The 25,957-nt window shown below is 47.0% G+C and overlaps 1 protein-coding gene across 6 annotated transcripts in view; it reads right to left on the bottom strand.

Annotated features, from left to right (window-relative positions):
• The window catches only part of Ca-beta (Calcium channel protein beta subunit), a 68,362-nt gene that overhangs the window by 35,481 nt on the left and 6,924 nt on the right, over positions 1–25,957 (bottom strand). For 4 of the 6 annotated variants that reach the window (XM_076385613.1, XM_076385614.1, XM_076385615.1 and 1 more), the window contains exon 2: positions 6,881–6,970. The exons of the other annotated variants lie outside the window; for them this stretch is intronic. In XM_076385613.1, the coding sequence (XP_076241728.1) occupies positions 6,881–6,970 (90 nt within the window). The remainder of the gene's footprint in view (positions 1–6,880; positions 6,971–25,957) is intronic. 6 annotated transcript variants of the gene reach the window in all.

Genomic DNA, 25,957 nt, shown 5'->3' with positions numbered 1-25,957 from the left:
GGGGCCTGTTGTATGAACGAGAGAGAGAGTGTGAGAGAGAGAGGGGTGGAGAAGGTGGACAGGAGGGCCCGGCAGCACCTCAACCCACCTCAACTTCGGGCCTAGTCAAGGTCAGTGCGGCAGGCCCCACCCTCCTTGCCCCCCTTCTGTCTTCTTCCTCCTTCTTGTTGCTTCTTCGGCTGCTTCTTCTTCTTCTTCTTCTTCTTCTTTTGCCTCCTCCCTGACCCCCTTCTTCCGCTGAACCGTGGCCCCGTATCGCATTATCGCGTCATACCATGTTGGGACCCACGCCCTCCTCCGTTTTGCTTCACGTTTTTTCTCTGCTAGCTGTCCCTCTCCCACTGTCCAGGATCCCGCGAAATCCCAATTAGTGGAGATACCCGACCGATACTGACCCTTATCGACCGAATTATCGTCGAGTACACGCGATAGAGAAGAGATAGGGAGGACCTAGGGCAGACGATGCCTGTATAGAAACTCTCGAAATTCACTCTTTCACTAGGTGGACTCGACGAGAGGCGATTTGGGACAGAGGGTTGGTGGGCCAGCTAATGGCCGGATATCAGAATGATCCATATTGATAAAAGGAAGAAAGAATTAGGAGTGATCCCTCTGACGATCTTTTCAATCATAATGCCGACCCTCCAGGACCGTCATGCTCACACTTTCGCATGATGCACCTACACCAGCAGCGTGTTAGGTTTCAAAGAAATGAAAGAAACAGAAGCGGGCGACGTTGATGAATGAAGCTGATGAATCAGACATCCTTCCTGAGTATCCTCGAAAGACCTTTCTTTACGATCGCGGGTGTCATGATAAATAGACCGTTTTTTTTATTCCCCGATGATATCCCAGCTAGTCTGCGAAGCGTACACAGCCGAATCCTCATATCCAACGCCTTTGAGAAGAGGGATGCTTCCCTCTAAAAGAGGATCTGAGCGTAGGACTCTTCAGCACAAGGTATATGCTCTCTGCGAGCAAAGACAATCGTTTTCGAAGCTTCCCACCGAGTCGAGAGGCCACTCGATGGATCTGCGAGGACCGTGGCACTGTAATACTGCGTTTGCGCTGCAGATACATCTCGGAATGCTCGGCGATAATGATCTACGAGGTGAGGGCCGTGGTTTCGGGGGAATCGTCGATGAAGAGGAGGCGAGACGGTGGAGGACCAGTGGAGCCAGTAATCCGAGGCTCGAAGGTGAGTGAGCGAAGGCATGCTAGTACCAAATGAGATTGGATCCCAGCCGTGTAGGACGACTTTCGGGCCCTGCTAGCCTGCCAGAGTCCTTTAGATTCGGCGAACCCGTGTTTCCCCCCTCCGTCCGATCCCACCTTGGTGTCGAAGTTGCATTTACCGTCGACGCCATTCGGATCCGTTTCGCTCGTGGCTTCTCAGCCGTTCCCCTTCGGGCCCTGACGATTTACATTTATTCGTCTATGGCTGAATTTTTATGTCCCCGGCCACGGGACACGTGTAGAAAACACCGGCTACCGTTATTATGAACGAGGCGACCGTAAAAATTCGACGGTTTAAATCGGCGATTTATACGGCACTAAAGTAGCCGCGCAATCACCGTCCAGGGACACGTTTAATTGCTCGGGATACGTGTTCTCGGAGGATTTCTAGCTTCTGAGCGGCGAGCAGCCTCGCCTGGCTAACGAGTCGACTTTCGGACTTTTCGTACGGAAGGCTCCTCGGCGTGTGTACACACGCGGACAGGCAACACAAAGGAGCCGTTCCCCACTTTGCCATGTGGTTTACAGCGTCGGTGCCGAAGTTGCACCGCTGGCATCGGGTTACCCTCCTTCCGTCCCTTCTCAAAAACTCCACCGTAATACGGCAAACGCATTCTTTAACCAACCGAGAGGCACGGGGGCCACGTATTTTTGGCTGCAGGAAAAGTCTTTCGATTTTTGTGCCATTATCTTCCTCGAAAACATTGTAAATTCTTCGCTGACCAAACACAAGTGTTGATTTTAAAGATCCTTGTTTGCCTCCGTTTCGAAGCGAGACGATTCGACGGCCGAATCCTAGGTTCCTGCGTTAGAAGAGGGCGAAGGGGGGGTAATTCAAAGGGGAGATCAGATCGAAGGGGGACGGGACGAAAAGTTTAGCCATGGCTATTTTTCGGAAGCAATCTAATTACCCACGATTCCCTTTTTCCGCGTAGCGTGCGTGAGGCCGCATTAATTGGCCGGGACGACGCGCATCTGCGCGTATGGCGCGCGTGGATATGGGCCGGCGCGAGTGTTGCAGCTGCAGGTACCGAAAAGCCACTGCAACGGTTTCAATTGTCCGCAATATGGCCGCCGTCTCAGCTAGGCCTCATAGTCGTTATCCTTGAGGAGGCCCGTGCAGGCGTTTCGTTTTGTTTTAGCGCGCAGGATGCGCGCGCGACCGCGACAGAGACGAGAAGAGAGGAGGAAAGCATGGTATTAGGGAGAGGAAGAGAGAGAGAGAGGGAGAGGGAGCAGAATGATGGGAACAGAGAGAGGACGAGAGGAACCACGCCACTACGAGGGGCCCGAATGTTGCAAAACCGCCTATATCCGTGACTATGCCAGCACCGCCAGTTCGTACAAGAAATGATAATTACCGGCGCCCCCTCTCTTCCCTCTTCCTATAATTTCTTCCTCGTCCTCTGCGCCGCGTCGTTTCCTTCTTTCTTTGTCCAATTACTCCTTCGTCCTCTGTGAATTCGACTTCGATGCCTTGGTTAGATACCTTGCTGTCACTGATGTATCGAGCAGACATTTGGTGTTTTTAGTCTGAGCAGGTGTCTATCAAGACAGAAGTTGGAAATTTAAATTCTGTTCATATGAACTGAAAATGTGAATTATATCTCCGAGACTCTGAGTGACTCTATCTTCGTAAGCTGAGGGTAAAGTGTCTTCTGTTTGCTTCGGGTGATTCCTGGCAATTAAGGTATTCAATGGATTCCTGGACTTTAGTATTCAGGTGGTGTGGTGTCAGCGTTATAGGAGAAGTGACTTTGTAAAGTTCTTCCTAAATGGAGTTATAATGAAGCCACCATCTCAGCTAAGAGTTAAGTTCTAATGTCTAGTATCCGTGAGTTGATGAATTTATATTTGATAGGATGCAGAAGATATGCAGCTAGACAGGGCACAGACTAGCACACCACAGAAGTACTCGTTATCCCAGACAGCGGAGGATATGGCTTTTTACCAAGGGGGTTCCCATGAAAAATCACTCCAGCTCCTACAATACTGCCCTCTGTGCACGCCAGTCATCTCGATTCAACGGTCAGAAGCCATATGTTCCTGGCCGAATGTGCTAAGAAGTCATTGAAGGAACCATAGTAATGAGAGACCACCCAAAGAGTGCCTTGCCGCGACCACCGACCGGAAACTCGAATCGAAACGGATTCATTATGCGAGTCGGTTGCCTCGATCTTCGCACGTAGCCGCTTTTTTCGAGTCACCTTGGCAATTGCCCTTCAACGACCTTCAGCGTAGATTGTTGGAGCGCGATCAACGGCACTTCATTTCGATACTCACTCGTGCACGACCAATATCCCATGAAAGGTAGAAGAATGTAATCGAGTTTTCAGATTTTAAATTCTTGGAAAGATTCTTGGTCCATAACTCTGAGATAATCCTTGTCCAACATCTCATGTAACCTTCTTTATAATTTCATGATATTATTTTATTACAGAACTATCAACTTCCAGAATATACTAGATCTCAGTAATTAAAATACTATTTAGTAGCACGTAATAATTAATCACCGAACAAAGCTCCACTAACTAAAGCTCCATTAAATCTCAATATTCTCTCACTATAACTCTAATTACAAAATCACGTAACACCCAAACGTTCCCGTCATCAGCATCCTGCGCGCGTTGGATTACAGCGCGTTGTAATATTGTAGCGAATAATCAAGCCGCCTTTTCTGGAGGGCTTCCTCTACCTGCCGTCCAAGAAAGAAGGTATTATGGCGGCCGTAAAGCACTAAAACACCCCGATAGTTGTGTAGGGCCCGCGGGGGAACGGTGCTCGGTAAGTGGACATTAGCGGTGGCATTGTGAATCGGACCGCATCGTCTGGCCGAAACTAGCTGGGCCCCGAGCTGCACAAAGAAAGAGTCGATTCAGTTTGCGCCTTCTCCGCCGTGTAGATGAATGCATACACTTGCCTCTTTGCCTGTGGACGCGTACATACAGAGGTCCAGGCGTGTATAAAGAAGGAAGCCGTGTTTTACGCTTCGTGGATATTTTGGGGCCTTCTGGCTCACTAGCCGATGCCTGGAGGGGGGACTTCGGAGCGACCGACAACGCTATTGGTTACCGAGATTGCGTTACTGCGTCTCCCGATGAAGGTGAAGGCACGAGAGGAATTCATTGCGGGTACACCGAAAAAACGGTGATCCAGGAGGAAGGTTAGATCCTCGAGGCGATTGGTCACCGTGTTCACGTGCTAAAATGCACCGTGGCTTTCGTACTCAGGCTTCGAGCAGGACACGTTATTGATTTTTAGCCACGGATGCCAGAGCCATCGGTGTTTCTCACGCTATGGCTTACAGCTCAGACCACTTGGCCCATGAAACGAACCGAAGACTGCGGGTTCATAGATCGGACAAGTGTGGACCGCGAGAGGAGGATTGTTCCTCGGACAATCGTGGATGGCATAACTTGTCATCCCTCGTCAAAGGACGTCGAAGAGAGGGTGGGCTCGCTGTTATCTCGAATCGAAGATGCAAAATCTCTCCCCCTGACAGCGATCCACACTTCCGACTCACGTGGACAGGTACGACCGCGTTATTTCGAGAGATTTCAAGATCCACAACAATAGAGAGAGCGCCCGACCCTTTAGCAACGAGGACTTAACTCCGGAGAGACTTAGGAAAAATCGCCAGGTCGATTTTCGTTCAAGGACAATGCCCAAACGCATTTGCATCCGTGGAAGATCGCTCTTCTTTCAAAAGAATCAGCGGCGTTCGGTACACTTGCCGACGTGGTGGTGCTGACTCTAGCCAGGCTTTCCAAGTCATTTGCGTGCGCCTGTGGAGACGGTCAAGAGTTAGGTCAGGTTAGGGCCGTTTTCGGAAATGAATGCCCCTTCGAGAGGCGACCGACTGGATCTTGAAAAGAGTTTCACCTGACCCTCTTCATCTGCACAGAGGATGCGTACACCTCACGCCCTCCATAGTTTTAACTTTTGTTCCGAGTGAAAGGATCAAGGTCCCCCAACAGGCATACCTCTACATCCAGATCAACGTTCTTAGGTATCTGTCTCTCTACTGGGGACGTATTTTGCCAAAAGTATGGGAGAGAGAAAGGTGACCTAGAAACGATCGATGGCACGCGGGGTCTAGGTACGTTTGAAACTCAATAGGCGTGTATGTCGAATGGGAAAAAACTGGTTCCCCAAGAATCTGACGAAAAGTAAGTGACTATTAACGGTAGAACGGCTGCGTATGAAACTTATCATCCCCAGGGCTTAATAGCCTAGGACGGTGGGCATCTCTTGGTCGACTTGCTGCCGATAATAAAATACCAATGAGCCGTGTGGGAGACCTGTTTCCACGTCGGCTCTGCAGCACCCTGACTTTAGACACTAATCCGTGGAGCGTACGTAGGTGGGCGCACGCACCACGCAGCCGTGGTACCTGTCAAAAACTGGCGCTGCAACAATGCCCGTGGTCCGGGGGCCCCTTGGCAGAAGTTAACCACAGCACAGCAGGGCTGCAAGGGCCAGTTCGCCAGTTCGGGCCTTTTGCGTATCGCGAGAGAAATAAGTCACCCAGTGGCGTAGGAACTTCGAAATCTCTTCTCTAATTAATCTAAGTGAGTTGAACAGAGACTCGCATCTCTGCACTAAATCTTCATCCCCTTAATAAATTTAATGCTATCTTCTAGAATCTTCGAGCTTCACGGATATGAGAGTAGATATCTGAATATGAAAATTAGTAAGGATTTTAGAAGAGCTATTTTTAGAGTAACTATTACGTAAGTATAAGTTGACTAATTTTATCCTTCTTCTGTATTTTCTATAGTATATGCGATGTATTGAGAATCTTCCAAAATCGGTGCAAAATTGTGTGAGTATTAAAGGAAGTGCATGAGAACCGAGATATTAACGTCTACGCCAGTGGGGCAGCAGGTCAATGCTGCCGTAAGGATCTCGGGTGAGGACAAAGAGATCCTTTCCCTTCCCTGATCCTTTCCTCCCTCTTCAAGCGCTTCCCCTGTCCACCCCGCCCGCCGCAGCCGTCATTGCAGTAATGCAAGCGCGGCTGCAACGCGCAATGTTGCTGCAACCGCAAACATGCAGCTGCCAAACGCAGCCCCTGTATCGGAGACATTTCGCATCCATGAACTTGGTTCATTCTCGAACGACCGGCGCGGCGGAGTAATTGCTGGCGCGAAATTCGAATCGCCTACGGGGAATCCTGGCTGTCATCGTCATTAACAGGATGTATGCAGCGCGGTTGGCCGAAGGACGCCGAAAGAGAAAATGGATGTACCTGCTGGGCGTTTTGTCGGTGAAATCGAGAGCGGTTAGCGGTGCGTCGAATTTACACTTGAAAGGTCGGAATTAACGCTTTCTTTTTCGGCCGCTTCGGGGCCCGCCTCGTTAGTACCATTGTCGCGACTCGCGTCCCGCAGCCGATTCTCTTCCCCGAAAGGAATTAAGGCGGTGCCATTATTCTTTTGCGTGCAGACCGGCATTATTTTGCAGGCCGAAGACGCCTCGGTGCCAATCCCTGTGCGCCCAAGTGCATCGGAAGCGAACGAGTGCGACAGAGAGCTTGCGCAAGCTTTCAGTGCTTGGTGCGTGGTTCACCCTCTGGCATTGTCAGTTCTTTTCCCCCTGTTAGTATGAAAGCTTCGAGCCACGCCAATTTGAATTTACTTACGACGATCGTCGATCTCGGAGGCACGCACAAATTGACTAATTGCAGATCATCGCGGCCCTCGTGCAGCGTCGCCCTTCCGTTCGGTCTTTCCTGAAAGTCCATCAAATTCTTAATACCGAAATAGCTGTCGACGCTGGTCGGTACGTCGGTGCTTTAATCTTCGTGATAGGATTAAGGGAAAATGGTAAAGTGGGAGATGAGAGATAAGATAACTTCAAAATTCTTCATTTTTCTTAAATAATCCCGGGGCTGGCTTCCTCGAAGGGCCACTAAAATGAATTCTCGTTGAACGTAAGATGACCCGAAGGCGGTCGTTAATTGGAGGCCCAACAACCGTTCCTTGGGAACAATTTACTGTCTGCGGCATACTTTCAGTAACCAGTAGAACAAATAGAATTTTAGTGCAACCCAGCTTTTCGAATCCATTTCATAATAGAGGGAACATTTTATTCTCAAGACGATGGAATCTATATTACCCTATAAACCTAACACTGTTTCAAATTTCGCGACAAAAGGATCGGAAGCGTTCCCAGTAGAAAAAGGAAAAAAAGACATTTCTGTAGAGTGAACCCCAGGTTTTTCTTTCTTTACAATTCTAGGCCCCGAGTGTCGGGGTGGGAATGCGGAGAGAGAAAAAATTTAGGGTCAGGAGAGAAGGTACTTGCGGATTCTCCAACAGTTGGTACTAATGATCCAACCTGGCGAGGTACATCAACGGTATCCGGTATCGTGTAACTCGCTAAGTGAAAATGCGCGTAGATCCTTCTAAGATACAAGATCACCGTCCCGCCCTCGCCTCCCCTGCCCGCCAGCCTGTCTATACTCCTGCGAGAAACAATAAAAGCAGTAACTGCCACGGACATAATCCTGCAGGACCCGCAGCCTCTTTCGTGCACACAGACACGCACCCACATAGACGTGGAAGGCGTTCGTACGATTTTTCGGCCGCGTAGCGTGTCTAATCCTAATGCCAGAACTTGGAAGCAGTGCACGATGCGCATGGTTCTTCGACAAAGGAGCTGTGACGCTCGACCAGGATCTACCAGCCACAATTTATTTACCCAGGCTCGTCCTGGCGGTCTTGCGCGCCCATTTGTTTATTTACGATCGCATTGGGCCCTGGGGATGCTGAAATACGCGCGAAGATTTCACCCCTACAACCCTTTAGTAAGATGATTCGTTGTTTTGAGAAGGATGGGCGTGGTGACAATTTTATTTCGATATGTTAGATTCAATTTTTTTGTCTAGAGGTGTTCTTTGAGTTTGTCCTTGTGTTAGTTGTGTAGGAAGGATTGTAGATCGTAGAATGAAACCTCCACATAGGAGTGCCAGAACTGTATTAACTGTACAATAATTTACTCGATTCTCGGGCAGCATTTCAGCACCTCCAGTTCCAGTCGTTCCATTCGACCAATTCAGAAACACGCGTGCAGAATCGCCAACAACAGTATCGTTGCAGCGGGGATGCTTCGCGTAATTTACTTCGCTGAATCCCAGCACGGAGGGCGTAAGGATTTCGCATGTCATTCTTTCCGCATCAGCGTGCTCCGGGAGTCCGTCCATCCATGAAAGGACATCGTCCCTCCCCCTCTTCCCTTGGACTTTACGACTCCGTCAGATCTCGACGTGAGCCCAGGAAAATTTATCTCTTTCTTCTTTTTTTCGACTCTCCTCGAAGAGGCAACTATTGCTAGAGTTTCCCATGCGGAGAGCTCATACCGTCGACACTTTGGAAGCGGCTCGTAGGCGAGCGACAGGGAGAGATGAACTTGAGGGAAGGAGAGGGGAGAGAGATCGGAGGGAAGGAGACAAAGAGAGGAGCAGAGCAAGTGAGAATATATACCTGCTGGTGGATATTAAAGCGAACATCATACCCTCGTCACTTTTACTGGCCCTCTCTCCGTCTCTCTCGCTCGCCTCCCTCTCGTCCTTGTTACTTCCAGACACTCGTCCCCTCTCCCTTTTCCAACCCTGTGGCTCTCTCTCCCTCTCGCACCGACCGTTCTTACCATCCTGCAAGTTAAACACGTCCAAAAGAGGATGCTGCGTGCGGCACAACTGCAAAGTCAAATCCAACGTTCCCTCTCTGGCTCGTACTAACCCAACCTAAGCCGGGAGACCTCCCCCCGCGCCCCTCGTGCACTTATGCTGCATTCCAGGCTTAGACGCTGGTTTCTACTCTCCATTTTCATCGTTCTCGCTTTACGGGCGCGTCGTTAGCCCCTCTCTCCGAAAACGACCCATACCCAGTCGCTGCCTCTCTACTTGACGTCGTTGTCGGTTTTAGGGGGCTCACCTGCTCGATGGATCTCGATCAAGGCTTAATCCCCGCGATACTCGACGCTACGGGCCACGGTGAGTCGTGCTCCGACGATTTAGTGGACAACAGGACATTTAGCGGAGGCATTGAAGGCCACTCGCAGAGTCGGGGCCTCTGATCAAACTTCGCTAATCGCTTCGCAGATTTTGCGTTGACATCTCAGGGCTGGGATTGGCGGATATTTTTGGGGTTGTTTGGACCCTCCTTACGGTGATTTACACACATGGTATAAGTATAGGAGATCATGGATATAGTTTTATGAGAGAAGAGAATTTCAGCCCTTGCTAAAAATATAAAATACGTGTTTCGAAGCTCATCGCGATCATCGAGATTAAACTGGGGTCCCTAGTAAATAAATTAACCTCAGAAGCATCCCTGCCTGCAAATTCGTTAGTAAGCCGTGATCACCTTCATCGAGGGAGACTTTTAGAAGAGAATTCTTAAACTAATTACAAAACAACTGTTACCTAATTCTCCAAAATTCTTTTCATTTCCCCTGCAGTTCGGCACATGAATGCCAGGTTGTACAGTCCGACAAAGGGGAACGAGATAAATAAATCAGCGAAGGATCCCCAAGGGTCCCCGTGACTGAAAATCGAAGGCAACAAAGGACTCTGGAAAGTCGCAACATGTGGTTACCGAAGCGGAAACACGCTGCAACCCCCGCCACCTCTGCTGGGCCTCTTTATCCCTGGATGCGTGTTAGATTCGTAACCGCGTGCTCGTGCCTGAATAATCGAATCCAATGAATGCATCCTTTTCAGGTTTCTACGAGGTGCACGTTGCAAGGAAGATTCGACGGTGAATTTAAGGGAAGGTAAAGAGGGAGGGGATCGAAGTCACGCAACGAGCATGGCAAGGCAGTCTTTACTAACGTACGTGACGTACCACCCCTGTCGGCAGATTATCGCGAAGATCGCATGCTGCTTCCTCCAAGAAAAATGGGACCACTGTGCAAATGGCATTTTTCGACAGAGAATCGTTATGTAACTGCCTGACAGTTCGTAATACGTGGACGTGACTGTGCAACCTTGAATTACGTCGCGTTCAAACTGACATTTTATACGCGATTACTGGCGGAGAACATTATCATGTTCCTGTTTTGTTCCTCGCTTGGTTCGTAATTTTGTATGGTTTACAAAGAAGAAAAAATTGGCAACTATATTCGTGACTGCCTTTATGACTTCCCTTTTTGAAGAATAGATTCATTTGTCGATTACTTTTTTTTTTATATATATACGTAGTCCTTGAGAGCTTTAATTTTTGTGGCTATTTTGGTGTACAAAGTGTGAGTTATTCAATTTTATAAAAATGTGAAGGTTACGAATTTAGTTGCCAAATACTTCATGAGAATTGTAGTGTTGTAAGTTCGCTCGTATCTACATTCTAGATAGAAAATTTCAATGACAATAATAGGATAAGAAAAATATTGTTCCAAAGTTTAGAGAAATAAACTCTGCAAATCGGAGTTCCTTGTATAAAGTCTACTGAAAATATTCGACCACTCAATACCTCTGACAGAAATGAACAGATCCCAACTTGCTTCATTAATGAATGCGTGGAACCAGAAATGCTCAGAAAAAGTTGCTCGAAAGGTATTGCAATCGAAGAAACGAATCCCGCATCGAGGCGGAGAATATCGACAGGCGGACCGAAATTTATAAACCTGGATTGACTTAAACGGTAAATACCGTCGACGATCAGAGGAAAAGTTGTCAAATGGCATTCGTTAAAAAACTAGTTCAGACAGTACCGCTAGGAGCAACAATTTTCTTGCAACATAGTATTTCCTCATAACGCAACCAAGTCGACGTTACTCTCATTTTAACACGTGTGCATTCAATAATCCCGTCTGTAATTGCGGAACCGACCGAAACTCCTACGCTATCTGCAGAGCACCTAGCATTACGATTCTTTGAAGTTCCCTTCATCCCCGTGAAGGAGAACCGGAAATCGACCAGTCCCGATGGAACTAGTTTCGAGAATTAATAACATCGAGAATAATATATGAATCGATTTCCCCCCTTAGGCTCGTTATTCACCGATAACTCCGATCAGGCCGCGTCAGAATTGTGATTCCAGGTATCGTGTGCAGCGTGGTGTAACCTGCAATTACAAGATCGCCGCGATAACGTCACCGATTCGAGCCTCCTACAGGCCGATTTTTCCAGTCAATAGGCTCGTGATTAACCGCTGTTCTCCGCCTATCGCGTGAAAATTCCGTCTTCCGTTAAGTCTTTAAGCTGCAGATCGCCAACCCTATCGAGGGGCGGCACGAAAACGAGCAAGAGGAGAGTCGCGAGAACGCGAGAGCAGTTAGTCGGTTTAGCGCCACAATGAAAGCGCAGCTCGCGCCTGTGCAGCCGCAATCGGAGTCGATCGGTGCACGCTCGAATGCGCCCGCGTCCACCTCCTGCCCGATCTTAATTACAATCGCAAATGAGACGGCGAGTGGATAATTACAGTGGATGTCGCAAGTCGCTACAATGTCGTCCGTCGAGTGTCCCCCTGTTCGTGAGCGAATCACGACCGCACGCTCACTGGTGAGCCTCGCTCGCGCAACCCAGAAGTGCATTCTAGAAGTGCATTCGAGCTTGCTGCGTTTGGCATGGAACTTTTACAAGAAAATTACTGTACTGAAAAGCCGAGTCTGCCTTCTGTGCGATTCGGTGACCTACGTCTGTTTCAACTGTCTCGCCTATCTTGATTATTCATTAAGTCGTTTATTAGTTAATTGATTAATTGTGCGGTTTGCGAAGAAAAGCTGGATACACTGTATTTTAAAGCGTTATTGGAGCGTTGAGTATTATCGACGGGATATAGATTACTTTTCTACTCTACGGAGAACTGACGGGATTAATGATTTACAGAGTTGTACGAATATCGAAAAGTGAAATATTCTAGGCTTACATTTTTTATCCTTTTCATTACTTCACGGAAAGCTAACAGCAAGTGAAAAAGGTTTTTAAAAATCGTCCTCCAATTCAATCACTTCCTTTCTGATTGTATTTTCAGTTTTCTCGTGTCTCGTATAATTAAACCATACACCAACGCTGTTAGAAACACTGTTTTACTCAACGTAGAGATCTTGCGCCATTTAACGTTGCTTTCCATACCGTTCAATCCTGAAATTATGTCGCAGCGAGTCCTGGATTCACACAAGCGACTTGCAAAAATTGGATAAACGTCGCGCCTCGGATAATTATTGGATTATCCGTGCTTTAGCAAGCAACTTTCCGCCAGTACACGTATATTCCTTTATTAAGTGCGCTGCCGCCGCCTGGTTGTGCATTCTAGCGACTGCAGTCGATCGATAGTTCGGCAATGCGTTTCCGTTGACACCCTTCTACGGAATACAGTTACTCTAGCGCATAAGTAATGTTTATATTTAGACGGCTCCCATCGAACGGTACACCTCTATCCACGCTTTCATGGGAACATTAATCGTCCACCTTCCATCCGCTGATCCTTGCAAGCATTAACACCTCGCGGTCTGCTGGCTTCATTTTTTCAAATTCGTGCGTAATCGATAGATATCGTTGACACCGTTTCGTGAAAGTGTTGTTCTTCAGTGTGACTAACCGCGCACTTCAGGCTTTCCCCACTTTGCAGAAGATTTCACTTATTAGATCGCTCCAGCGTTTGATCTTTCCATTATCGAAACAGCAATATTAAGAGTCTACATTCGTTAATTAAATTGTTAAACATGAAAATCGTTTAGCTTTCATTTTTCTACGCTTAATCTTTGTCTTTTTGTGTATCGCTTTGAAGCAGAGATTCCGCTAAATGTTCCTCTTCAAAGAGTAAAAAAGATCCCTCGGTAGTCATTTTCACTGATAGACGCTCGCACTATCCAATCGCGGTTATCTTCGCGAGTCTTTTTTCAGGGGGATAGTTTAATTGCTCTCCATTTGCTCGATAATCTCGAGTCACAATTATTGACGTTTCAGTACGGCGTTTGCTGCGCAGAGATACCGACTCATTATTCCACCCAGACTTTATCTTATCTACCTTGTAAAGCCGCTAAAACGATATAAATGGAAAAAGCGGTCTCCTTTCTCCTCTGCGCCGTGAACAAAAATGATGTACAGCAATATACAGCAAACTGGATCGTTTCAAGTCTTAATAAGCGACAAGTACCTAAGTCACCTTTGAGCAAACTGGACTAGGATAGCGGCAATGTCTGTTATCAATATGCGTCGAGAAGTCGCGTTTAGGTTACTGAGTTGCGATTAGATAGAAAAAATTGGGAAAGCCAGGTGCACATATTAAGTTATTACATACGGAATATGCTAATTACGATCAGAGTGGTTTCTCATTATTTCCCATGAAAAGACACCGACTTCTACATGACTAGTAATTAGTGTTTGCTATGTAGATACTGATAGAAAGTCAGATTTCTACAACTATAAGTGTGGAGCTCACAAGAAAAATGGCCACTATACAATTTCGTAAGAGTTGTTCTTACTATGATCCCCTCAATTCCTCGGATTAAGTAAGCAAGGTAAAAGGTAAGAATTCTACCTATTCCCCCTTTTCCCATTTCATTATTCAAATTTGCTCAATTTCACATGCACTAATTGAATATTTCGCCGTGGAACGATATTATAGTCGGGCCCGAGCGGAATGCCGTTTTCATGAAATGATACACGCGTACGGTCTATCAAAACGATTCGTGGGGCCACGATTTCCGGGAATAATGGAACACGAAAGGTCCACGCTGGCTCGAAATGGGAGAAAGAATACCTCGTGGCCGGGTAATGAGTATAATCAAAACGATTTAGTAGGAAAGCAGCCGCGAGCGATACACGGAGTACCGTATACGCAGACCGTGCGCAGTTCAATTTGAATTTCGACTCGGACTTTGCTCGGAACCATAATATTCGGCGGTCACGAACGACGCCATCTGATGGACGACCAAATTGCTGGTCTGAGGATCTACGATCAGCCCCTTTTTCTATTCGTATCTCTAGCAGCTCGCCGCTATTGTCTCGCCTGATCTAGCTTCCTCGATGGGTTTTTGTTGCACCGAATACACCACCGCCACCAGCCAGAAATCCGCAAACGTTTCATTTCCGCAGATGCTCCTCGGCGTCTAGCGATTTTTTTCATACCGACTCTTCCGCAAACCGCCAGACGCCGTGTGCCCGTTGCTAACTAGCTCGGGGTTGTTCGCTCGAACGGAAGATAATAGAAGATCGAGCGAAACTTCGAGTCAGACTCCACGATTCCTCGTTCCATTTTTTGGCCCAGATTTCTTTGAGAGCGGAAAAGCGCACACGAACCTCCAGCTGGGGGATGGAATATTTATCATGTGCTGTGTGAAACGAGGACGATGGTTACTATTTTATGAAATTTCTGTTCATTGGTCGTTTCGGTGGACGAAGTACTCTAATTGTAAGAGGCAAAATTTGGAATCATTTTCTAGATTATGATGGCTCAGTTTCTGAACTGTATTACACTTTTATTCAATCACGACACGAATTTTATTTTCTTATTTTCTATCACTGTTAAAGTACCATAATCTTCTTGCGAACAAGTGATTCTACATTTTGTACCAATAGAACTGGAACAGTCTCTACTTCAGGAGATGGTTTATATTCACGACGCAGAGGAATCGGCTAATATAAGCAACGAAAATAGTTCAATAGCAAAGCTATCTGACAGAGCACAGAATCGAATATGCACCACTCTCAGCTGCAAAATTACCAACCAGAGTATCTTTGTTCCCCTGACTGGTCCCGCTTACGGCACCCTCTTCCCCCGAACAGTGGCCGCGGTCGACCGAAGCGGTCGCAATTAAAATTCTTCCGCGGTTTCATCCGTGAACGTTTATGATAATAGTACCAACGGCGTTGCGTAATGAACTGGTTCGCTCTTTCCAGCCCGCTTTCGATCGACGTGCTTTAAATAGCGGCGTGCATCGGGACGATAGGAAAATGACGGTAAGGCGTTATGTCACGTAACTGTAACGCCGTCCAAGGGTTCAGCAGCCTCGCAACGTAACAAACAGCCGTGTTGGAGGCAACAGGGGAAAACCGTCTCTCGCCGAAGGGGGTCGAGATTATCGTTCGTGGGCTGGAAACCCGTGGATAAACCGATGAAGGGTTGCTCTTCCGAGCCAGTGGCGCGTGTCTGCTGTTGATCACCCCTTCCACGCTTTATTGTAGCGCGACGCGACCCCCCCTTTGAATCACGGCCCAATGGCCCTTCAGCTGCCGCAGAATCCGGCACAGTGTATCGAGTCCGCCGCTGGATCCGAATCTTTCGCCAGCGATTCCCCTGATTTCCATCTTCGCTTTCCCAGTGCACTCGGTTGAGCGTTCAAGCGGCCAGAAGGCCCGCAAAAAGTCCGCTAAAAACAATAATTGTCTGCCGGTTACCTGCCCCTCTAAATATAGAGAAGGGGAAAGCGGCGGAATGTTACATAATAGCGGCGCCGAGGCTTCCACGACGCGTTTATTCCTGGAACGTCCGATGATAGTCTAAGGATGTCTCCGACAGGAGGATGATTATACTCCTCCGGGGTTAATTAACCCGAGCAATCAAAGACACGATGATAGTGCCGATTGCGCAGCAAACTCTTACCAGAACGTCTGCGTCGAATTTGCACCCCGGGGGATGTCTTTCTGGTCCACCGATAACGAGACTTGTTTTCCTCCAGAACTCGAGGGGGAAGTTCGCGCGAGCGATAAGGTCTCTCGCGGCCAAGTTGGCTCGTTCCAGGATTCTGTTCTTCCGCGAAACGACACCCCCTCGGCACGTGTTCCACGAAAGTTCGCGCAATGCGACGACACCTGGCCGCGCGACGGCGGTCGACTTAACGGCGAACCACACTGTAATCCTTGTATTTCCGCCTATTAATTTGGGTAAGGCGATTGTCTGCTTCTTTCCAGGCTCTTTTTTCACGTGCACGCGGTCGGGAGGCATGGCAACAGAAGGTAATTCGAGCACGGTTAACCGAGGGCCCCCGGGGGAGCAAGAAGTCCCTTATGCTCTCTAAGTACTTAATAAGGTCCGACAAGGGCGTCCCTAAAGCCACTTTAACCGTGTGTTCCCCTGTAGGATTAAGATTCTCGACATGCCGGAAGAAACGGTGGAAAGAAGTACCGATAATCATTTCCTAAACGTCTCGCCCCCTTTTTCCCGCTTTCGCGGCTTAATGCTCGCTCGAGCGATCGTGGCGAGCTTATGGTGCTGCCTCATGAAGCTTGTTGGCAGTTGTAAGTAATCGCACCAGGGCGGGTCGTTCCGAGAGTAGCTGTTATTGGGGTTTATTTCTGGGGAGACCTTGTTGACTCGTTTTCAGATTTTCATGATCGTACAGAAAGAACAATTAGTTTTGCGTATCCACTGAAATTCATATAAATCTCTGTTCTTCTAGATTTCAGAGTATAGATGTATAGAAGTGTCTTTAAAGGATATACATCCATCAACATTTTCCAAGGATCAGCTGTAGGATCTTCTTGCGAGACTGCCATGAGATCTTCCCAGTGTCTTCATATAGGTTGATAAATGGTTCACTTCCAATAACCAACGTTCTACTCTGCCATTTCTCATATTCCCCTATCCGTTTGACCTATTTCTTGAATGCATTGGAAGTGGAAAAAGCGACTGCAGAACACCACGATATGAAAATCTTCGTTCGGAATATGGAGGTCACGATGTTAGCGTTTGATGACAAGGAGGATCGAGAAGATTACGAAACTCGAGGAAGGAGATGCCTTGACGAGCAACATCGAGAGGGCAATTTCAGTGATTCTTTAACTGCTCTTTGGTTCCATACTTGTACGAACCTTCAATTTACAAAGGATGTATTCACATCGGATGCAACTATTTCAGATATAAAAAGAACTTTTCAAGGAATCAGCAAACAGAATTGCTTCTGGACCACGTAGAACCATTGTAGAAATAAGAGATTTTTTCAACAGGAAATATCACTGAATTGTCTCAAATTTATATTGCAGGGAGTCGTCAAGAACGATGAATTCTTGTCTGTGAAAGGAACAGGTATAGAATACCCCCACCTTATTTCAGAAAGTACATAGTCAAAAAGTTCAGCAAAATTGACGAAAAAATAGAAACACATAAATTACAATCATCCAAGTAGAATCATGTCACCTTGCTCCTCTCTCATACTACACCACAGAAGGGTAAAATCCACCTCCTTCCACAGATTCTGATTCAGTTTAACCTTCGGCTGAAGATCACTAAAAAGGTTTCTACACAAGTAGTATCGAGGATCGACGAAAAATGTTCGTTCCCGACAGCGAGCAACGCTTTAATCGCATCCTCCACACCGGGTACACCTAGGACTATCGTGGGGTCCCATCCGGACTGACCGCATTCTCACCCGCGTGACGTCAGCATCGAAAGAGATCCTCTTTACCGCGGCCACGCAGAGGAAGCTCATGAATTTGCGCCTGGCTACATGTCGGCTGGACGGCCTTAAAAATTCCTGGTGTTCGTTTATGGCCGGCTAATTAGATTTTTATCTTCATTAACGGCCCGCCCGGCGAATCCAGTCCCGTGAATCGCCTCTCCGTTGTCCGCGGTTCACGCATTACTCCTCGCGGCCGCCTGTACCGGGTGTCCCGCAATTAATTCGCATCGATTACGACAGGCGCAGATAGTGATTTTAATTTATCTGTGAAGACGGCAGACGATGTTGGAATATCTTCCAACGCGACCAACGTCCTTTTTCTTGCTTTAGAGAATTCCCCGCCTCCGTCCTTCTTCATCTGCTTGCCTGTGATTAACCATCGTGAGAGACTTCAGATAAAATTAAATTGGAAATGTGGGTGTTTGAGGCAGTGGAAAATTTTCAAAGATACATGGAGCAGAAGTGGAGCAAGGGAAGTGTTGCTAAAATTCTTCTTAATAAGTGATAGCGTTCTTCGAGTTTTGAGTCTTGGATCTACTTTTCTTAGGAATAGTCTCGTCTAGGTGGTGACCCTTCTTCGAACTTGGAAAGAGTTCAGCCAGCTTCGGGTCTTTGCATCCCACTGAATTTTTCCTCCGGTAGAAATGCGTAATTCAGGACCATCGACCTGGTAACGTTGCGACTATTCCAAGGAGGCTCGGTTCCAAGGAGAAACATGGTGTTACACGACTCGGGAAGCTGTCCTAGGGATCCGCAACGACTCCCACGTCCCGTAAATCTTTTAGCAACGTCCATAAAACGGCTCTGGCTTCTTCCGTGTGGAACAAATCCATGTGTGCAGTGAGAATACAAAATGATCGAATTATTCGACTCGAAGCTACCTAAGTTTACGAGTCTCTCAGCTTTTTGCCTCTTCCATTGCTTGAACATTAACCTACTCGCTGTTTCGCTCGCTCGCGAGTAATGCGACGTCCACGGTGCGATTGGATAATGGGGAGGTGTCAGTATTTCCGTTCCATCCGCTATCTTACGAGCTCGAAATAAATTCCGATGGCGGTTAAGGAGGTACGGTGGACGAAGGAGGTACGAGGAAAGGCACGAGAGAAGGGGGCAGGTGCGTCGAGTCGAACGGCCTTAAGTTATTCATGAATTCGTTTAATCGGTTTCTGCGCCTATCTTGTTTTCTAGGTTTTTACGTCGGCCCGGTAATCAACGTTAATTCGTAGAAAACCGTACTAGTAACGAGGACTATAAATTCTTTATTAGTGCGGGGACTCTCTCTCTTTTCCCCCGGCGGCTTTAGACAACGAACAGGAGTTATTCGAAAATTGCACCTTCTGCTTAGAGCTCTCAGGTGTAGAGTTCTCTTTAATAGCTTAATTAATCAGTGTAGAGTATGATTGGTAATTGGCAGTAAACCTTCGCAAGTTAACAAGCTTATATTTTGAAGTAACAGAAATTAATTTACATTTTTAGTGTCAAGGAAACGCAGTAGTTTTATTAGACGTCGTGTAGATAACTATCGCAAAATCTCAACCTCTGACGAAGCTACGCTGATAAAAATAATGAAGCAATATTCTACAATCTTCCCAAAGCAACAGTATTCTACAAATAAGGAAGTACAAGTAGCCATTAGAAGTCCAAAGTAGCAACCCATGGAATTCGTTAGCAGATCTCAGACTTCAGCTCGTCATTGAAACCAGGATTAGACGAAACGTCGGGGGCAAACTAACCTTTCGAATCGCGAAATGTCTCGCCACAGGAGCCTGTGTTCGATCCACGACTTCCTGATGTACCTAGGTTAGTCTGGATCTCTCGCGATCTACGTGAACTCCCTGCCGCGTCGATCGTACAAATCGTGACTACCCGAAGAGAAATCGCTCGGGATCGAAACTTCACGGCGATAAAGATACACCCGGGAATTTATAGAATCATTCTGGTTCGTGTTTCGCCGAACGACTCGCATGCGCCAGGAAACCGAACAGAAATTACATAATCCCGCGAGAAACGCGTACAGTAAATTATCCCTTTATCACTGGCGGTGCCGTGATGAAATCATATCCAGCCATAGTCCAGAGACACTCAACGATTCCCCTGTTCTCTTGGACGAAGCCAGTGAATCCAAAGATGTGGAAAAGAGAATACCGCGGCGATCTCCCTTCGTCACGAATAAAAGGGTACTAAAAGGAAATGGAGGTCGAGGCGAGCCACGATTTGGAAGATAATCGATACCAAGGCTTCTTCTGCACGGTAGAATTCAAATGTTCCGAGTTTGGCCGAGTTCCATCGGTCCTGGAGCGACTGGTTACCGGTTTCCAGAACACGCTGGACCGGGATCAAGCTCGTGATCGCAATCTACAGGGCGAAAGGGCCCAAAGGTAGAGGCTACACCCTTCTCGGCCCGACCTACATCAATACGCCACGTTGGAATACCGATTTACCTTCGATCCTCGCCCAATCCCTACATATTTAGCGCCAGCTTCAGCGATTTAAGATCATGGAGGTGGTACCTTGAGAATTTTTATGACCCTTTCCAAGATTCTTTTGATTGATAACTGGTAACCGATAGATAGAGCCCTACTGGTGAGATTAATTAACAGAATAAGACTGAAGTGTGTTTTTAGAAAAGGAAGTGCTCTACTTGAAATTAATAGTTCTCTCGATATAAACTCACGGCTCTGACAAGGATATAGTTCAAGATAGCCCACTTTGGTGTTATCCAAAATGTGAGTTTAAATAACTTAACCCAGAGCTTCTTAAGAAAATCAGCGTTGCAGTATAGAAATTTTCTCCATACCAAATCAGAATCTGAGCCCTTGCAAGTTGCATTGCCTCTCCCATCACCTCAGATACCAGACATACCGATCGCTAGAAGACCGATCGACCTGATCAGAAGTCGTCTCAGGGTGAAACGCTTCTGAAAGGAAGACGCTTCTTACGGAGGACTCGGCTTCCGTGCTCCGTAACTGCAGAATCTTCCGCGGGTTCCTCGAAGTTCCTAGAAAGTCACGCAGCCGATTTCAGCGAACTTAACGACCCTCTGGAATTCTTATTGCCGCAATGAAAGCCGCTTAGCCCCCGATCCCGAACCTAGGCGATCGAAATGCCGCGACGAGGGCCGCACCGGCTCCCTTTTTGCCGCGGGTTTCGTCCCGAAGTCGCGGTTTCTGGGAAGCGGGTGGCGCAGGGACCGAGGAATGCGGAGGAAAGGACAGCGCGCTGCTCCATATTTATCGTACCGACCGTCAAAGGCCTCCAGAAACGCAAAACCCCTCGGCATAGAGGCCGAACGCCCTGGCAAGAAACAAATCAGTCTTATTAATTAATTTAACTCGCTCGAATGACCCAAAGAACGGCCACTCGGCCTCGACGCGGTTCGCTTTGGACGCGTGTGAACGGCGAATACGAATTTCTTCGGGCGAAACTCGAGGACGCATTCTTTGCGCTGTACCTTGGCGTAGAGCTCCTTAACGCGAGCCTTTTACCATACTCCGTTGCCATATTTAAATAGCGAGAAAGATTAATTGAGCAGGAGGCTAAAAGGGCACACGTGAATAGAGTGTTTCCTCGTTATAATTTTCTGCTTATATTGTCTACCATTTGCAATTTACTTGCATGCACTCGCTACTCTAATAGAGCTACCAAGGCGAGCTATCATAAGTTACAGTATACAGGGAATATAAAAATACTCCCTCAGCGAAAATTCAGATGTATCGACGTTCGAGTGTATCGAGATGAAAATTTGGACACAGTCTCCAGGACAGGGAGAGGCTTAGCCTCGAAGCTCCAAGACGTTTTACGTAGTTTCGTTCGTAATCGAGGTAGCCCGACAACCGGGACCATACGCTGCTCAACGGCGCACTAATGGTGCGTCTAAGGCACCCAAGGGGAACAAAATGAATTTTGAAGGCAGAAAAGAGGGAAGAGGACGCATGGGCAGAAAGGCAGGGAAGAGTAGTCCTGGGGCTGGGCATGGCTTACGACCGCTTCTTGCTAGAAACGCATGAATAATGCAACAATTGGCCGGAGAGCGAGGACGATCCTTTGTTTTCGCAGGCCCTTCGTTACCAGCCGCCAAATTGCTCGCGAGCTATCCGCCTCGTCTGCTAGTCACCGACCAATTTCGTGCACAGACAGTGCGCTAGCCTGGTGTCTAAAGCTTCTTCTGCTTCTTTCGGCAACGATTAATAATTACGGGCCGCGGCATCCTCGTCAAACCGAGTCTGCAGCTGCGTTTCACTTGGACAGAGTGTTGTCCATGCACGAACGAACGGATAATCTGTTCCGCGAAATGAATTAGATTAGCGAAAGCCTGCTCGAGGATAATGCTCGTCACGTGGTGAAACTGTCAGTGGACTCGAGGGATTCCAGTTTTTCTAAATATTAGTCCTCTGCGCAGGTGGATCGAGTTTTTGGAAGCATAACTTATATCGTCCTAAGTAGTCTAGAATGTAGAAGTAGTCTTATATTAGTGATGCATCAGATAACTTGCAATTGGTCTTGGTATCTACATTGGTTGCTCATTAAGATGGAATCACTTTCAGTTTTTCTGAAATTTGTTAGAAATTTAGAAATTCTGGGAGCTTCATATCCATCTCTCTGTTGCTGTAAAATTTGATAGTATTCAACTTTTTTTCATCTGTAAGAAGAGCCTTGGGTCCAGTCCACAGTTGAGTAATAAAGACGAGCTTCAGTCAAGGGTTTCTAATATATTCCTTTGGCTTCACAATCCATGTCTATTAAAGTACCCTTCTATTGTCATTTCGACTCGAGTGCCAAGAAAAGGGCCAGAGAAGACGAAACCCTGAATCCGTCAGAATTATCTTAATGAAGTGTCACTAATGTCCAGCGATGTCTAGAGTCCTGCGTTTCTCTGTTTTCTTAGGCGATCCTTTCCGAGATCCTTCATCCCTGAACACGTCAGGTAGGCGGGTCCTGTGTTCTCGACCGCGAAAGCAAAGAGGGCGACCAAGATTTTCTATGATAAAGTGCCCGTGGAATCCCGCAATGAAGTACACGGAGCAAGTCTTTTCTTCTTGTCCAGAAGCTTCGAAAGTCGAACGCACCGAGTTCGACGGGAACCATGGCTGACAGGTGAAGTAATTTGAACCCCCATCATCCATAAATAAACCGGAATTTCGGGATCCATGACTCTGTCACGAACGTGGACATTACGTTCATCCTCTGGTGACGAATACTGTCCTTGCTCCTAACCAGAATGATACATTCCGATAGCAGCAGAATTCTATCATTAACGATCATAAAATCCTCCAATTAGAAAGAATAATGACAGATTCGAGTCTCGACGTCTCGACTTTCACAGCCGTTCTCTGTAGAAGCAGTAGACATGATTTACCTACACCGGGTTAGCTTATAATTATTTCAAAATCGGCTGGTCAGGGGAATTCAATTCCTGTCATCGATAGAGGGTCGAAAAGGGATCCCACCGAGGAGCATGGAAGCTAATGAACGCATGGACATCATCCTTCGTGAGAAAACGTTCGCGCAGGTAAGAGGGACACTGGTCTCTCTCTCGTGGTACACATATATTTTTAGCACAGGTAGGTACGCGCGTCTATGAGCGGTAAACACACGCTAAAAATCGACGCTCGAAGCGGGTGGAACCGAAAAACGCCCCCTCATCCATCCTGGACCCTCTCCTGCTCCCCTGTCCGTGCATCGACAGGATCTCTACGGCCTCGACTTGCTATTGGTAAAAACGTCGGCCGATGGTGGTACCTGTTTCGATTTACCTGAGAAAGGACTGTGCTCGGAGGCCCTAGGAGAGGGAATGAGACTCCTGGACGGACACTTGGGCCGATGATCGGCGGATAGAAAGGGACGGAAGGTCATCCCTCCGATCCCCTGTCATTTGCCGCGAGCTTCAAGTCCATCCTGAAGAGCCCGAGGCTGGTCCAGCAACACGGTGCGCGCAGCCAAGCTTCTCCACCCACTCATACACGCGTAAATCTCACCAGTGTGGTACCGCACTCGCATACCTGACCGACAGACTTGCTTGCCATACCTTCCCCCCGAGCCCCTCTCGTCCTGCATCACCTTTATACCTTTATACCTGCCATGGACGAGCTTCGCGCACCGACGCGGAGATACACGCGTCATTAAATAATCCCGGCCCCGACGCTCATCAGGATCTTTACGAGGCGAAATAATATTCGGCCGACCGTCCCGCGGATAGCCCCGCGATATTTTACGTAAGGATCCAATCTACCCTCCTCTTTGCTCCTTTATGCTGGATAGAACAGTCTTCTTGCTTTCTCATCCCGCTGCCTGTTCTCCTGTGTTCCTCTCTCTTCTCGCCAGATAGGACTTTTCGCTTTTTGATTTGTTATTGCACGGACCCCATCGGCGTATCACGCGAAAGGGTGCTCTCGAGAAAGTGGATCTTTGTTTAAGAGCTGAATGACTAAGGTGATGCAGTGGCGTGGAGTGGTACGAGATTAGAAGAAAGTGGATTTGTTAATATAGAGAATAAAGTGGAAATTATGCTTTCTTTTATGAACAAAAATTATTTTATAAATCTGGAGAAATAGTCTGGTGTCTAGAGACTTTAAAATAGGCAATTCTCTACGATATAGTACCTGTCACACGTCGGTTCAATAAATTTCTCTCGATAGATAACTTACATTATTAAAATAAATGGCTGCAAAGTAAAAATGTCGCGGCTTTTGTTCCCCGACCGCAGTATTATAATTAAACGATGTCTCGAGCGTATTTCTGGCGAGAATAGTCGCGGTTCGGTCTAGATACCAGGGAGAATTATAGCCATTGAAGCGTGGATAGAGGAATACTCGCCGGAGCCAATTAATCGTCGAGGCTCGCTTCGCTGTTTCACGACTATTGTTTTTAAATCCCACGCGCGGCTGGGATACTTTCAGATATTCAGTCAGCGATACCGCGGCCAAGTAAATACGTTTAATTGCGCGTACGCTGTTGTAGCTTTTGCTTCTTGTAAAAACTGGGAAGGAGAAATTAGACGAAAAAAAAAGAAAAAACGTTGTGCAACTAATCCAACCAACAACCTAAACCAGGACGTGGCTAATGATTTATGATGCGGAGCAAACGGAAGTTCAGTGAATCGTGACGGTGGATTTATCGTGCGAATTATATCTTCGAACGATATGGAGGAGGACTTTATCGTGACGAATTATAAAGTAAATAGATTTTAGTTTGTTTAAGAAATATAGTCCTTGTAAAAGCTTCGTGACAAGTACTTAACTTATCAACCGAGCCATTCCGCAAGTGGTAATTGCTCCGCTACATGTAACATTATATATTTAAAAATAATTAAGAAGGAATGAGCTCAATTTACCCGCAATAAATTACGTGAAACTTAATAGTATGTCTGCTCATCTGTACTTATAATTATTAATGCTAATATGGCATGTTTCATATTTAAGTTTCGCAATTTCTACAGATATAATAAAAAACTAGACATAATTGTCCCATTTAATTTGAAATTACCTAGCATAAGTCCCGCTGCAATTTACGGTGGCTCCATTTCAAAGATAAATACTCTGCAGACCTATAGAGACTGTATTCTCTCTCTTAACACAGAATACTAAATTTTCTGAAGCTTGTAAAATTCATTAGGCTATCCATTTAAGCTTACCCTCTATAATCACGGTTCAAGCATCGCGTCTGAAGTGTCATCTTAAGCGACCACCGTTTAATTAACGACGCGCAGGAAATTCAGACGTCAAACGTCAGACCATTGATCGATACACTGTCAATGAGCGAGGACAAAGTAATAAAACAGATTCACCTATATCATTGACATAACACATATAAATTGTTATTTATGTTCCTCAAACTATTTCGTAAAGATTGTCACTAGACTGAAACGAGAAGCTAGACAGTAACTATTTGACAGGTGTACCAACATAAAAGCTCAGAATAACAGAGACGTAGTAGTACGTCTACCACAGCAGAGATTGGCCTCTAAGAGCATATTATCTCTATACTTCAGTTATTCCTACCGCGAAGCCTCGAACGTTGAAATTGCATTCGCAAGCGACGCGGGCGCAGGTATTATTCCTCGTTCAGCCGGATGGCATTCCAGACGGACCGGAAACTCCAATTTCTCGTGTCGCGCCACCTGCCCTCCCGATAATTATTCCAGGAGCGCGGCGTTATCGAGTACACCGATGGCTGGCGTTAACTTCTATTACGCTCCCGAACTACGATCGAGTTTCTCCCGTTCCACCATAGAAATCCTCGGTTCGCGTGTTTCACGCGACTCTTGTTCGCAAACAATGCTCGATCTTCGTGGATCTTTCCAATTAAGCGGGAGAGGGCAGCAGGCAGGTTCGATCAGGTGCAAAGGAAGAGAGGGTGCTGGACGCACCAGTCGCAC

Source organism: Calliopsis andreniformis, chromosome 9 (assembly GCF_051401765.1).
Source record: "Calliopsis andreniformis isolate RMS-2024a chromosome 9, iyCalAndr_principal, whole genome shotgun sequence".
Taxonomy (NCBI): domain Eukaryota; kingdom Metazoa; phylum Arthropoda; class Insecta; order Hymenoptera; family Andrenidae; genus Calliopsis; species Calliopsis andreniformis.
This window is presented reverse-complemented; position numbering and strand designations above follow the sequence as displayed.